General features: G+C 24.2%; 1 protein-coding gene and 1 non-coding gene across 5 annotated transcripts in view; both read right to left on the bottom strand.

Moving 5' to 3' along the window:
* The window catches only part of LOC145844081 (prostatic acid phosphatase-like), a 28,335-nt gene extending 12,111 nt beyond the window's left edge, over positions 1 to 16,224 (bottom strand). For all 4 annotated transcript variants that reach the window (XM_082951425.1, XM_082951427.1, XM_082951426.1 and 1 more), the window contains exons 1-10: positions 16,114 to 16,224; positions 15,089 to 15,181; positions 14,549 to 14,635; positions 12,895 to 13,050; positions 11,298 to 11,399; positions 10,548 to 10,640; positions 3,731 to 3,875; positions 3,026 to 3,108; positions 1,643 to 1,791; positions 357 to 508 (exon numbers count right to left, since the gene is read on the bottom strand). In XM_082951425.1, the coding sequence (XP_082807551.1) occupies positions 357 to 508; positions 1,643 to 1,791; positions 3,026 to 3,108; positions 3,731 to 3,875; positions 10,548 to 10,640; positions 11,298 to 11,399; positions 12,895 to 13,050; positions 14,549 to 14,635; positions 15,089 to 15,181; positions 16,114 to 16,221 (1,168 nt within the window). In that variant the 5' untranslated portion in view covers positions 16,222 to 16,224. The remainder of the gene's footprint in view (positions 1 to 356; positions 509 to 1,642; positions 1,792 to 3,025; positions 3,109 to 3,730; positions 3,876 to 10,547; positions 10,641 to 11,297; positions 11,400 to 12,894; positions 13,051 to 14,548; positions 14,636 to 15,088; positions 15,182 to 16,113) is intronic.
* Trnas-gcu (transfer RNA serine (anticodon GCU)) lies at positions 7,903 to 7,984 on the bottom strand. Its single transcript has one exon. It is a non-coding gene; the product is annotated as a tRNA-Ser (tRNA).
* Positions 16,225 to 16,766: the final 542 nt, after the last annotated feature.

Genomic DNA, 16,766 nt, shown 5'->3' with positions numbered 1-16,766 from the left:
TAGTTAGGTTCTAGTAAAAAAATAATCTGTGCACATTGATCCAAACTGAATTGAAAATATTTAAGTTATTGGTAAATCAATTATTAATTATTAGTTATCAAAATGATCTTGAGTTTAAAATTTTTATCATTAACAAACCATTATCACAATTTCCCACTGCGTCATCAGGAATAGAATTAATAAATAAATTATAAAATTACTAAAATTAGTTGATATATACCAGCCATTATTTTCCTTTTTATTCCAAGACAACTACTTAATAAAATGAAATAAATATATAGAAACCATTATCTTCAGTTTTGTTATTAATTTTAAATTTAACAAACAAATAAATATCAATAAATAAATAAACAAACCTTTATCTTCAGTCTTCTTATTGATCTGACAATTTTCAACTACGTCATCGGGTACGTAAGGTTCGCTCAATTCCTCCAACTTACTGACGTCACAATTCAGGCATTGTCCGTACAGATTCAACTTGGTCACGTCATCACCGTCAGTCGTGTTTCTGTGACGTCATAATTAAGTTGTAAACAATGTTTTACTCTATATGTTTTAAAGTTTACGCTATCCAGCGTAGGAGTTTTAAAAAATGCTTTAGTTGCACAACTTTTTTTGTAATTTATATCTAGAATTAAAAAAAACTTATATAGTTGACTGCAGTTTTATTTTCTAAATTATGTTTACTTATACTAGTTAATATGTTTGTACTTTTTAATTTCTAAAGTACAGCATAAAAATACAAATAACTAGTGAACTTGTGAAAAGTTTGTCAATATTCAAAATAATAAGAGCTTTTCAATAGCAACAGGGTTGCCACTCGTTTTTTCAAAAATTTATCCAGGTTTTTTAAATTTCTTCCAGGTTTTTAAAAGTACACAATTTGGGTTTATTTTTAGTTTAAAGTTAAATTTAAGGTAAGAAACAGTGTTAAACAGTATAAAAAGATTGAAAAGATACTGTAAAGCTACTTAAAATGTGTTTTTTAATAAAAAAATTTTTGGTGGTGAGACAAAAATATTTTATCTCAATGATAAATTTTTTGAGTCAAACCAAAACTTTACTACTGAACATGTTAAAATTCTTAAAAATTACAGGTTTATCTAATTTTTTTGTTCAAAATTCCAGGTTTTTTCAGATTATTTTTGCCTAAATTGTCAAATTCCAGGTTTTTTAAGGTTTTTCCAGGATTCCAGGTAAAGTGGCAAACCTGTAGCAAGCAATAAATAAACTTAAAAGTTTGTATAAACATATTTTACTCTAAAAAATACAAAAAATATTCGATGAGTTCTGTTAGATATTTACTTGAAGTTAACAATCTCAAGAATATATATTAATAATAAAAGTAAAGACTACTTTCTACAAGTTCGATCAGGTCACAAACAACAAACAAAATTAGACTGTTGTGTGTATCTTGTGAAATTTAAACATCTAAATCAAATATGAAGAATAATAATAAACCTGTAATAAGCTTGCATCATGTATTCAGATAATTTACTTCCTTTAACATTAAAATTAATTTGAATAATAAAAACTCGTAATAAACTTGCACCGTATACTTAGATTAATTGTTACCTTTTGTGTGAATGTTATAAAGTTAAATTATTTAAATATTTAAAAAAATAAACTACTTAAATTAAACCTGTAATAAGCTTGAACCATGTATTCAGACTCGTTACTTCCTTTTGTGTGTATTTTGTAAAGTTGAAACATTATGCAACTTGCAAATGGGGGTTGCTGACCATTGTACACACCCATGGTAGTCATCAGTCCTGACAGAGTTGTATCGTGCTGTAACAATTAACATTATGACGTCATAGTTAAAATGTATTTATATATATACACATATTATATTTGTATACACCCAGGTAGTCATCAATCCTGACAGAGTGGTTTCGTGCTGTAACAATAAACATTATGACGTCATAGTTAAAATGCAGTTATATATATACACATATTACAGTTGTAAACACCCATGGTTGTCATCAATCCCGACAGAGTTGTATCGTGCTGTAATAATATGACGTCATAGTTAAAATGTAGTTATATATATACACGTATTATAGTTGTAAACACCCATGGTAGTCATCAGTCCTGACAATGTGGTGTCGTGCTGTAACAATAAACATTATGACGTCATAGTTAAAACGTAGTTATATATACACACATATTATAGTTGCAGACACCCATGGTAGTCATCAGTCCCGAAAGTGTTGTATCGTGCTGTAACAATAAACATTATGACGTCATAATTAAAATGCAGTTATATATATACACATATTATAGTTGTACACACCCATGGTAGTCATCAACCCTGATAAGTTGGTGTCGTGCTGTTAATAAAATAATGTACAATAATTAGTGTGACGACACAACAGTATAAGTTATAGTTACAAACTCATAAACTTTAACATACTAACTGAACAATTATATATACAAGAGGATGAATAGCTGGTATTTTTTGCATCTTGCATGTATGTTTAAGTCACTCACAAGTTTTATTTGTGATGATTACAAGTATTTACGTAACAAACAATATTTACAAAGGTATAACAACAGGGTTGCCAAATGTTTTTTGTTTTTAAGTTTTCAGAATTTCTTCTAGGTTTTTTCAAGAACATGTCTTTTGGTCTATTTTTGGTATTAAAATAAATTCTAGGTAAAAAGCTATATTGTACAGTACAACACATGGAAAAGATACTGTAAAACTGCTTCAAGTTTGTTTTTTCATAACTTTTTTTTTGTTGATATATTTTTGTATCTAATCGACTTTACATGAAAAAACTCAAGAAAATTTCAGGTTTTTTTTATTATTTCTTAAATAACAGGTTGTTCAAGTTTTTGTTATTGCATAAATTGTCAAACTCCAGGTTTTGGCAGCCCTGTGTACAAACTTGAATTGTATGAAAAACCAATACATCGCGAAACCTTTTTTTACGACAGGAGCATGTTTTAAACTCAACTTTACAAGTTACAATTACCAAAACTTACAGTTTAAGTTAAAACAAAAAAAGTTAAAACTTACAGCGGAATAAAAGATTGCTTTTTCTGTTATTTTTCCTTCGATTTTGTGGCGCATGTTTTTCAGTATTTTCTTCACTAAGCTGCCTGAAATTGATCTTGTGTAAATATTTGGCATGTTCATATAAATAAAACAAGAAGTACAAAAAATCAACTTGAAAGTACGATTATTTACTAGAAAAAAACTGTTAAAACTGTTTATTTCATTATTGAAATGGAGTTTGTTTAAATTTTGATTGAAATATAAAGCATGATAAAACTAACAATCTACTTATATTTTAAAACTAATTTGTTTCCTTAATTTAAGACCGGAAACTCGATTAAATTACTAAACACTATAATTTCAATAAGTCTTCTAACAACCAGATTTAAACAAAACAATTTACCTAAATCAAAATACTATTTTAAATGCTATTTTCCATGACTGTCACATATATTTTTTAGATTTATTTAAGCACTGACGAGGTCTTTGACCGAAACTTAGTTTGCAAAATAAATTTTTGAAAGAATAAATATATTACTTCTCCTCCAGCAGTTGAGATCTCTCTATTTGTTTTCTTAAAACCAAAACATATGATACTATTTTTGTTTTAAATTCATACATAGAATTTTTTAAATATATAACGGACAAACCAAGCAAACTTGCAATTTAAAAGAATTTTACAAAAAGTTTAGAATCTTGTTTGAAAAAAAACCAAACATTACCCACCGGGGCCAATATGAGCCACTTTTCTCCTCAACTCCTCACCCATCTTGTCAGCTGACAGGAACCCCATAAAAGTCCCTATCATCTCCTGTAACCTAGTAACCATTTTGTCGTCCACCCAATCCGCAAGCTCCATACCATTGTGTATCTGTTGTCATGGTGATCAAAATGTATCAAACTTAAATAATTTTAATTATCTATTATGTGCCTTGCTTAATTTTTTTTTCTGTCAACTTACTAGTAAAAAATTATTAAAGCGTTTTAATACTATTCTTTCAAAAGAAAAGTTTCTGACCAGATTATTGTTTTCGTTATTAGTTTTTAAACACTAGCACTGTTTCTTAAAAACACTTTCCACATACAGTGAAAAGTATTCAAAATGTACTTTTATGCAGATAAACGAGTTTGGTTAAAGTCCTACAGTACAATTATTATAAAATCAAGTATTTTTTGCATGTTAAAAGGTTTTAAGGTTCTGGGGAGTTATTGTACAGTAGAAATAAATTTTAAGAAAACTTACAAAAACTCCTACATAACACTAAAATGATCCTTTATAACCTAAATTCAAACGATATTAGAAAAAGTTTCAAAAGTTAAACATTATTAATTTAAAATGTCAAATCAAAAAAAAAAGTTCTTGAGCTAACACAAATTAGTTTTATCTGTAATTGGGCATTCACTTATTCTATTTATTATCTATTTAAAACAAATAAACAGCACCCACAACAAAATTTTACAAATTAAACAGTTAATAAATAAATAAAAACTATTTTAGCATTTTTTTAAACTAAAAGACTTAAAAAATATTTTAAGAACTTAAAAACCTTGGCATTTATAAAATTTCAACATACTGTTTTTTAACTATTATAAAAAATGGAATAAACGATTTTATTGTATAAAACTTACAACGACAAATTTCATCAAATTTTTAAAATATGTGCCTTATCTTACCCTTTACCGAAAAAATGAAAACAAAAATGATAAAACTACAAGTTAGCTGCTAAAAAAAAATGTTTTACAATATTATTTTTAAATTCTACCTATTTTATTCGAATTAAACACACAAATTTTAATAAATTTTAGTAAATAAAAGTACAACATATTATTTTTTTGATGTCTTTTAATATTATGGTATAAAACATACTTATTTTTTAGTTTAAGTATTAAAACTTTAGATTATAAATTTTTTATAATTCAAGTTGATAGAATTTGATAATAGCAGTTACAAAACTATCTAAAAAAAACACAAAACTGTTTATTAAAATTAAATCGGAATAAAAACATTGTAAAAGTAACAATACAAATTACTTTTGTAATTTTAGTTATACAATAATTAAAACAACATCATTTAATTACTTGTTGCTTTAATCCAATTTGTTCAAAGTTCATACGTTTAAAATACATATACTTTAAAGTTGATAAGTATATGTACCAACAAAAGTTTTGTTGATAATTTTATAAAGCTAGATCAACAAAATGACCACGGAAACAAAAAAATAACAAATTCCGAAAACATAAAATTGGTTTTAAAAAAAAAACTAAAACTATATGAAATGAGTAATTCGGTTAAATGTAACAGTAAAACTCACTTATAAAAAACAGCGCGGTTTATAAGTTAGATTATGAATATTTATGGACAATTTAGTCGTAAATCATCTGATATTAAACTTAATTCCAATTTTTTAAAAATTGTACAGAAGATTTTATAGTTTGAGGTATGAATAGAACTTGTATTAAATCGATAAAAATATATCTTATCGAAATTCTTATCAATTGTAAACGTTAGATTAGCAAGTAAAACTAATGACTTTTTGTAATAAAAAATCATTTTAGCTTTTTTTCTAAAATTTGTCATAATTTATTAGAACAGGAACGCTTATATTTTAACACAAATATTTAAAACTTATATAATATTACCATTTGTGTGATTCTAATCCATTATTTAAATTAGTTACAAAATCTAATTTGAAAAAATTAAAGTTAAAATCTCTTATTATAGTTTGTACATACTCATCATTATACTTGTTGTTACTAATAAACAGATAATTATCTTAAACTCTTATGAACAAGTTTATTACTAAATAGAACAAATTACAATATAATACGAAACAATAACTATTTTGTAAAAGATAAAACTAACAACATAGTTATAATTAAATAATAAACTATTGTAAATTTATAAAGTTCAATACAATTTATTTCTGTTTTTTAAGATTTTACATTCAGATACACGTAATTTGTTAAACTTAATTTGACTCATAACATCAGTATAAAACAGTTAAATAAATAAATAGGAATTTATTTCTAGTTAATATTTCTTAATTCACGGTAATACTATAAAGAGCAAATTTAAAGTTGTTATATTTTTATGAATATTTTTATTTGAACAAGACTAAATTATTTACGTAAAAAAGATAGGTGTATAGGTAAAACAAACTTATAATACTAATAAAATTTAATTCTTTTTTATTGTTCATTTATTATAAAAAATAGTAACTTTTATAATATTTATACATGAAAATAGGTTTAAAAAAATTTCAAATAGGATTAAATGCCATTAATCATTATCTCTTAACAATCACAGTAATTCATTATAAGTGTGCAAAATAAAAAGTTTCTTGTTCAAGTACCATTGACAGTTTTATAAAAACAAAAACACCACTTGTTAAAAGATAACAAGCTAATCGTTTTAACTTTATGAAAGTTACAAATGTTTTGTGGCATTTTTTTGAATTATTTACCTGTTTAAAACTTTCAAATGGTTTAAAAGTTATACACCAAAAAAACTTGTAAAAAACCAGGATTTTTTTAAAAATTTAGATTTTTGATTTAAAATAGATAAAAATGTTCAGAACTTTTATAAATTTAAATACTTGAATAGAATATTAATTAAATCTCAAATGTGAAACATTTCAAAAATAACTAAAAATCTACATTCTATTAAAAATATTTATTTTAGTTTTACAATATTCAATACAAATAATTTTTTTTGTTTACAATCAAGTATTGTAGTCAATAATATTTGTTGAACATTAAATTTATTTGTTTAGTATTAATGTTTTATAGTTAAATAAATATTTACTTTCATCCTGTAATATTTGATAATTAGTCTATATTTATATAAGAGTAGCTTTAATAAAACTAAACTTTTAGTTATAAACTTAAACAATTGCAGTTGTTGAATTAATTATTCTTCTACCTAAGATATTAAATATAGCAAAAATAAATATATTTGTATAAAAATTGCTTTTGTAAACCTACAGCTTAAATTAATATAAATATTGTTATTAAATAAAATTTGCTTAAGTTTTAATTTAATAGCCACATATTAAATTCATTTAAAACTTATTTATTTGTATGTAATGCAAGTATATTCAAATGTCATTACTAAGTATTAAAGTATATACATAATTACAGACATAAACAGCTACAATCTGTTATATAATCTCAAATTCAAATTAAAACTTGAAACAAATTTTAGAAAGTTATTATTCTTCAGCTAATCTACAATATACAAACTGCTTCTTCGATTAGAAAAGTAAATTAATGAAGTAGTAACATAACAAATAATAAACAAATGCGGTTTATTATAAAAAAGTTATTCTTTAACGTTTATGGTCATTTTATTTAATATTTATGTATTAAATAAATGTGTTAAACTATTAGTTGCTAACACAAGTTTTTATAATTACAAAATGATAACAATAGTTTTACAAATACAACAAATCAATATTTTCTGATAATTTATGCTTAAGGCAGCAAAATTTTATAAAACTTTTTCTGTTTAAAAAAAAATGTTATCTAAATAATATTCAAAAATATAAGAAATATAAAAATAAGGAAAACTTCTCCGTGAGTTTATAAGTTTTTTATAAGTCTGGCTTAAAAAGTGGACAAAATTCAAAAACTTATATATATAATTATACCTTATATTTTCCATGATTTTGTTTCTACTTATTTATATATATATTATTATTTTTATTCAAGTTGTTTTTTTCCTATATATTTCATCAGATATTTAATAATATTTTTTCTAAGTAATACTTGCTTTAAATTTTATAATTAAAAATACTATTCATAAATGAAATAATTTAAGCAATTCATGTATATATATATAAACATATTTATATAATCACAATTCTACACAAATAAAATTATTTTAGTCTTAAAAAGAACGACGGAGATGGGATTCGAACCCACGCGTGCAGAGCACAATGGATTAGCAGTCCATCGCCTTAACCACTCGGCCACCCCGTCTTACAATAAACCACTGTTGCTAAGCAATATATAGTTAACAAATCAGCTGTTGCTATGCATGTAGTAATCAGTAAGCAATAATCTAAAAAAATTAAACATAATTCGTTTGCAAATTTATTAGAACTCGCGAACCAAAAATTTGCAAGCAAAGAGATTTTTACAATTTAAAACTTCATAAATAGCGTGTTTTTAGTATTATTGTTGTTTCTTTTCGTTGTATTTTGTAATGTGCTTTTTATTCAATTTAGTTTCAGGTAAAAAAAAATTCTATTATCTTAAATGTTTTTGTTTTTGCAATTTTGTCTTATAAATTACTTCAAATCAGCTTAGTGTAACTCAATTCTGGATTAAACCTTTTAAACAGACTTTTATACTTTATGACAAACTATTTTTTACTAGACATTTCAAAATTATTCTTTGTGACTAAATTTACACCATAATATTATCAGTTTTTAGCAAGATTATTCTGAGGATGCGCTAAACGAAATTAATAAATAAACCTTTTTTAAATTAGTGAATTATGCTTAAATTTTTTAGTCAAACATGGTTGTCACAAATCAAGCTGAGAAAAATTTCCTGACTTTTCTAAATCAAACTCTTAATTTAAACTTATTATAAAATACATAATCTAATTTTTAAAACTACATAAAGCTTTCAATCTAATTTTAATACAGGTTAAAACAGTTTTTTTTTTGGTGAATTCAATCATCTAACTTCCATTACATAATTTGAACCATCTGTGTACGATTGACGTATTTGCGATAAACAGCTTTAATAGCAAAATACTTGTATTATTACCTTATAAACACAGCTTGTCTGAAAAAAGACACACTTTTTTAGCATTTCCTAACAGAAATTTATCTAAATAAACGAAACGATAAGTAAGGAACTTTAACAACTTAAACTTTAAATTAATAACTACCTTTCACAACTAAAACCTTAAAACAATCACAAACTTTTACAATTAAATACTTAAAAGAATAAAGAACTTCAGACACAGTTTTTTTATTAAATGTACTAAAATTTATTTTTTCCGTTTCTTTATTAGCACTTCAACCTCTTTATCAAATGAAGATATGGTTTCCTTCATCTGGTCTGCATCCCGCTTCATTTTCTTGGCAATTAAAACCAGTTGCCTCATTTTATTTAAATCGTTCTCATCTGCTGCCCCTACACTTGTCGAAGAGAATCTTTTCTCTAAATTTAGCTACAATTTGCGGGCTTGATTTCTTTTTTTTTACACTCATTTATTTTTACCTCAAATTTTGCTGCCTCAATTATTTACTTAAACAAAAATAACACTTTGATTCTAAAATTATGCCAGATAAACTTTTGTGTATATGTTACAGTTCGAGTTTCACTATGGAAATGTCCTTGCTACAGATCATTAATACTAAAAAGCTTACAAAGACTGCTTGTAAAAGTAGGGTAGTTGTTCAATATGTTAATAGAAAAATTTTGCAGTTTTATAAAGGATATTTTATAAATTATACCAATGAATGATTGGAAATTAAGTAATTTTGTAAATTTCTTGGAAAATTTTTCAATTTTTATCGACTTAAAAGGATTTTTAACTAATTTTTTACCATTTGAAGGCTTTGGAAAATAAGGAATTTTGTAAATTTAAAATGAAAAAATCTGACTTTTTTTTAATTATGTCAAATTTCCGGACTTTTCCTGACTTTTTTCAAAAACCCCTATTTTTTCATGACTTTTGTAGTTTTTAGTTTTTCCTGACCATGTGGCAACCCTGGTCAAAACTAGTAACAAAAGCAAACTATTCATAAGCAATAATCAATATTAAGTTAAACATTTGAACGTGTATGCCTAATTTTTTAATTTAAAATAACAACTATTTGACTCACTATTTTTTATGTTATTTTAGATTCCTTTTTATAGTAAATTTATTTTAAATGTACATAATAAACAAAAAGATTTCAAAATATTTGTAAAAGAAACAAAAATATTAAAAAAATAATACTTGTTTTGAAAATATTTCTTTAATATCGCTTCAAGATCAAGTTTGAAATAATAACTTTTATACTTACCGTAAACACTATAAAATTTTTGTGACAAATAAAATGAATTTATTTTTGTTTATTTTATTTTAGACATTTTCATAAAAGTTAGCCCTTCAACAACGTCAATAGTATACATGTATATCTATTTAAACTTACTTCCAACCTTTATATAAAAACATACCTTGTGCAAAAGTGACATCAATTACTAGTACTTAGGCGTTACCCAAACCCTACAAAACACAAAGCAATAAAGTCAAACAAGTTCATACAATGTGTAAGTAACTCAAAAAACATTTTACTTTAGTTGATAGGTAGTGAAATTCAGAAACCTCTACTTCTAAACTCAACTTTAATTATTTTGTTTTACATACACAGCTCTACATCCATTAATTAAATTTTTATTATTTTTTTTTTTATTAATTGATATAAACTGAAATCCAGAAATCTGCTGTGCCCCTTTGAACTCAAATTTAATATTTTTTCCTCAACAGCTGTAACACCGCCATTAAAACAATTTAATAATTTAATTTGTATTTTCTCACCTCACAATTAATAGCATCTGCAACCCACCAAGTAGTCGAACTGTTGCCATGGTGACCCTGACCACTCAACCATGCCACTTCGTTGAAAAAATCCTGAAATAATAAATACTAATATGATAAATAATAAATATAAATACCCTAACCACTCAACCAAGAAAAAAAATCCTGAGAAATAATAAGTAATAACTTATATGGTAAGTTAAATTATATAAGTTTTTTTAAAATCCTGAACACTTAATAAAAGCTGAAAAAGATGAACAAGTTATATCTGTTTCAAAATGACCAAAATAATTGTCATTTGTTGAAATTATCCATAATATTGATTTAAAGTTAAAAATACCCAGGTTAGATCAAAAAAAGTAAAAAAAAAATAAAGAATTAATATTAAGACATATTATTTTGATTTTTCGAGAGCGTGTAAAAGTTAATAATGAGAAAACAAACATGTGACATAAAAACATGTTTTGCAATTGAAGCTGTGTTGTTGAGTTTTTTAAAAATTAAATGATTACGTTAATTTAAGTAAATTACCTCAGTATTTTTATATTTAACAAAAATTTAACAAAAAAGCTATCTGACAATCTTATTCATAAAGTATACATTGTCAAGATATTGAGTAAATAAATAGTAGTCATAAATTTAAAATACAAGTTATTAAATTCGATTAAATTCAAAAAAATGATGTCAACTTCAAAAATACATAAGATTTCTATTATTGCTAATAATAATTATATTTGTTAAAAGACAAACTTGATTTTTTTCGACAAAATCTTTGTGAACGTCTGTATCATAAATTTCTGGCATTATTACGTCATCATAGTAAGGACATTTGGAAGGCGGAAAGTGTAACAACTGCAAAAAAAATTAAATAAATAATAAAAAGTAGCTAAATTTATTAGGAAACACCTAATTTTCTAATTGTAAAAGCTTCACTGCAAGTAGGAACCTTAGTACATGACAAGCTTTAGTTTTATAATTATCTCAAAAGGCATAAAACAATTTGTAAAAAATAAAGTTAAATGTTTAACTTGTTACTATCAAAGAAAAGCAATATGCAATTCAAGTTGTTAGTCCCTTAGAAAACAGTTAAAAAGTATAAAAACATTTTGATTAACAATTCATTAGTGATAAGTTATAAGACTTTCATAAGTTGTGAAATAATGAGCGAACAAAATAAATAGTTGCACAAGATTTTAACATTCGCAAATGCAGTTACAAAAAATAGAAAATTACAAAACGGTGTTAACAAACTTATATTGATAATATTTTTAACTGTGTTAAATAGAAAAAACTAAGTATTATAAATGATAAATAAGATGTTAGCATTGTTATCAAACATAAAAAAGAATATTAACAATATCAGAAAGTATAGTATATGGGAATTAGTTTTTTTTTAATTTATTATATAATTACTTTACAACTGTGCTTTATTTAGTTTTATATTAATTCCTTACTAATGTTTTTATAAGTCTATAATTTTTTTATATATAACTAAAGCTAACAAAATTAACAATTCAAGTTAAAATAATTAAAAAACACAACAAGTTTAAAAGAATAATATAAATATTAAGTATCAATAAATATTAAACCATATGTAAGTTAAACTACTACAAATAAATTAGTGTTTAATATTAAATTTTACATAATAACATAATTAATAAAAGAAAGCTGAATTATTTTTATAAAGCCTTTTCTTTAAATCATTTCATAAAGTTTACTCTAGAAGTTTTTTTTACTGAGCTGTATTAGAAACTAGGTAATCTTTTGAAATTAAGTTTCAATATTTTTTAAGTATTGTAACAATTACCTTCATATAACTATTTATATTTACATAAAATTTAAACAATAGATAAAAGGTCTCTTTTTTTCACTTCAAAACGAAAAATATCAAAATCTAATTTTATAACTGCATCATAAAAGTTAAGTTTCAAAAAGTTAAATTAAGTAATCAAGTCGACAACACCATAATGAACATAAAAATATATAAATGTTTACAAAATATGAACATTACAATATCAAACTTGATTACGAAAGCTTATCTAAGATTAACTTCTAAATTTTGTTAAAGTTTTTGATGTGATCAGCCTTTTTTTTTATTATAATGGGAAAGAAGTAATAACAAATAAATTAATATAACCATACATACATAATAACACTTTTATTGTATTATTTTATTATATAATTTTATTTATTATATAATATTTTATTTTATTTTATCTCACCAATAAATATAGTACAAAACTTAGTAGTGGAACTAAAAAAAAATTCGAAAAATTAAACTAAGAAACTTCCAATAAAGCTTTATCATAAACATATTTATTTACATTTTATATTCAAAACAACCAACATAGTCGTCATCTTCAGAAATGGTGTGAACCGGAATTGGTTGCCAACTGGTCTTGTTGCCGTTCCACAAATGGTCTTTGTGTGGCGGAAAGAGACCATTTAAATTTGATTCTGCTGACATCAGCGTTCTGTCCACATCAGTGCTTCGAACGTAAATCTTTGATGGATATGTATTATTAAACTTTTAACGTGCAATAGTCAAAAAAACTTTAGGTTTAGAGCAGGGTTTCCCAAAGTGGGCCAAGTGGCCCCCTAGGGGGCCATGAGCAGCAAAGGGGGAAGAGGGGGGCCATGAGCTGTAAAGGAGCCACAGGGAGGCCATAACTTGAAACTTACACTAGATATACTGGAGTTGCAGATGAAGAGCAAAAAAAAAAGTTTGATGTTTATTTTATGGTAGTTTAGAAACTTACACTAGATATTCTTGAGTTTCAGATAAAGAGCGAAAAAAAAAAAAAAGGTCTTATGTGTATTTTATCGTAGTTTATGAGTAATCTATATATTGAAGGGGGCCATTACTTTTTTACTTTTTCAAACTCTTTAAAGCGGGCCATTAGCAAACAAGCTTGGGAAACCCTGGTTTAGAGTGTATAGTACTATAACTTGAACATAATTGTTATTTTTTAGTTTTATGTTATTTTTTTTATTCTAGTTTAATTTTTGAAAATAAATACATATATTATTTTTATACATTCGAGAATTTTCTGGTATTAATCTTTTCTATTAAATTGATTTTCTTTTATACATGCAAACAAGTATGAATATACTTTTTTTTCAGAGTATTTTTCAAAGGATTATTTATTTTACAGACTATTTGTAATTATCAGCTTGCCTTTAAAATACCTATCTTTTATTTATAGTTGTTTTCTGAAAATATTTTTTTATATCATAAACTAATTTAATTGTTTTTATATATTACCTTTTAGTATTTTAGTATTTAGTAAAAACCGTGTGTTCAGCCATGGTTTTTTTTTTGTGGTTTTCTAGTAATTTAAAATTTAAAGATACAAATTTTTTATTTATAATTTAAAACAAATAATGAAATTTAATTGGTACTAATATATTTGAAATAATTGCAACTACCTCAAGTTATTGAAATTTTTTTTTGTTGAAAAAAATAAGAAAATATAATAATTTTCTAATGAAATAAAGTGTACATGCTGCTTTTACAACAATGTAAAAAATCAATGCAAATACTTCAGTAGAACTAAGGAGTTTTCCATTTTCTTAATATTTTGAAAACTTTAAAAAAACATTTATGTATAAAATCAAAACACAAAAAAGTTAAAATAGCAATAAAAAAGTTTAATTGAGTAGGTACTTGCTATAAACTGTTGTTAACTTCAAAATACTTATGACCATTTTTTTCAATTTTTCCAACTATCCTTAAGGTTTACAAGAATTTATTTAGTTACCAAAGAATAAAACAAAATTTTTAAGGTTTTATTACATAGCTATTTGTCTTTAGTAAAAAATTTTGCTCAATTTAGTATAAAGTAAAAATCTTATTTAAATACTAATAAAAGTGCAAATTAAGTATCATGTTAATATCTATCAAGGTCGGATTTTATAAACTGAAACGTGGTAATAAATAAAATATTTAATTTGCACATTTTATTATTATCTAAAGATCATAAACAACAAAAACAAAATACCTCACTGCTATTGTAGTCTTTGCTTAAAAGTTTTCCAAACCTTCTTCTCAAAAATTGTCCCAAATTATATTGATTTTGAATTCCGGTCTGAGAAAAAACACAATCATTGATACATTTCATGATTTTTTTGGAAACTTCAAATACAAATTTGCATATTTAAAATGTATGTATGTTTATCTACAAAGTTTAAACCAAATATACTATTAACTTAGAGAAGCCAAATAAACAATATTGTTTTTAATGTTCAAATACAGAAAAAAAGTATTTAAGTATCCTAAATTAACTAACTTACTTTCCTACCTTATACATAATTATTATTTTTTGTTTATTTTTAATTTGAATATATTCAATTGTTTTAACAATTGCACTTTTTAATAACAACTAATTTAAATAGTGATATACTTGTTAGAACGACACATTAACAAGCTATACAGAACAACTCACAGTAGTTTATTGTTAACATTTTTTCAACTTAAAGTGAAAAATAATAAAACATTTTTTTAAACACTGTTTAAAACGCTCTTTTTAATTTCAACTCACAGTGGTCAATTGTCCGGGTCCGTCTTCCCACTTATCATTGTTCGGATCTGAAGGAAAAAGGTCAACAGGAGTCCTTGCCCCGTGCCTCCAAATCTGTTAAAAGAAGAGAAATGTTAACGATGACAACAAGTAGATATAAAAAACAATTAATTTTGAGAAAACATAAGATTGCCTCCTGCAGTATGTTTTACTTTTTAATGCCATTCTGAGGAAACTTTAATTGTTTCATAATAAAGTTGAACGTTTAATTCTTAGATTTAAAAATAAATAAAAAACTTATTTTATGAAAACTAACAAACATTTGGGTTAGAAACCTGCTTTGTTTATCAAAAACTGATTTCGAAAATGCACAACTATTTCACTTAAAACACAAGTTAACATTTATGTTTTAATGTTAAAATTTAAAAACTTGATTCTCTTTTGGATAAAAAGCATACCTTAAAACTACATAGAAAAAGGTTTTCTATTTATGTAAGTAAATATACTTAACTAATATATATTGTGTTGTTCATACTTGATTTTTTAATTTTTTCATCACACATCAAAAAAAACATTTTTATACAGATGTCATGCCGTTTTAAGTTGCTTAAGATCTGGAAAAAAAAAGTGAGACCATAAGTTTTTTATTTTTGATGCTATTTTTATATTTAATTTAAAAGTAAAACTAATAATGAACATTAAATTTCTCTGCTGAGAACTAATGACTTTTAACTTAGCTTCAGTAACTATAATATAAAAATTCATATGACCTCTATAAAGTTAATAAACTATTTGTAAAAATTAAAATACTACTCAGTAAATAATTTATAAGTCCAAGTTTAAAACTGTAAATATAAGTACCATAATTCAAAAAGTATTTTTACCTACCAAACTTGATTTTGAAAAGATTTAATAAAAAATCTTAAGAGCACTACTTTTCACTGAAAAAAAAACTATAACCTTTTTACATAGTTGTTTTAAAAAATACAGTAATACAAAGTAAGTAAAACTTTTAACTTTTAATTACACAACTAAATTAAACTTACAGCATTGACAAAAATTAGTTCACTTGTTTTCTTGGAGCAACTGCATTCTTGAACAACTAATAAAAGCAATATCAACAAATTGTAGAAATTAAAATTAGTTTTAAACATTATATGCCTGCAAAATTAAACTTCAAATTTCACATAATAAATTTTTACTATACTTTTTTTATCTACAAAACTTTGGATTTTAGTTTTTCTTATAGTAGCTTCACTGCTTGTCTGTAAAAAAAAATTGTTGTGGTATTAGTAATCATCAAATTAAAGTGAACATTATGCAAAGCATTTTAAAAATAAATTCAACTAACTATATTTTTTGTTAATAAAAACAAAGTTAGTTTTAAAACTTTTTTTAGTTTTTATTTTTAAAAAGCTCATTATAAATTTTTTTGTAGGTTTAGATGACATCTTTTTTGTCTATGAAGTTCTTATTTTATAAATACTTTTTCAGAACACTTCCTTACTAATTATATTTATTTTTTAAGACAAAGAACTAAACCATTTGATTAATATTTAAATGTACTAAAAAACTATGTGATAAAAATTTTATTTTATAATTATCAAAGTTCTTGCTTTTTATTTGACTATTATTTGCTTTTTTATATGTCTCTAAAATATCAGTAATTTACACATAAACAGGTTCTCAAAGAAATAGT

Source organism: Thalia democratica, chromosome 9, assembly GCF_965202585.1.
Source record: "Thalia democratica chromosome 9, ktThaDemo2.hap1.1, whole genome shotgun sequence".
NCBI classification, from domain to species: domain Eukaryota; kingdom Metazoa; phylum Chordata; class Thaliacea; order Salpida; family Salpidae; genus Thalia; species Thalia democratica.
The sequence above is the reverse complement of the archived record's forward strand: the minus strand, read 5'-3'. Positions and strand labels throughout refer to the sequence as shown.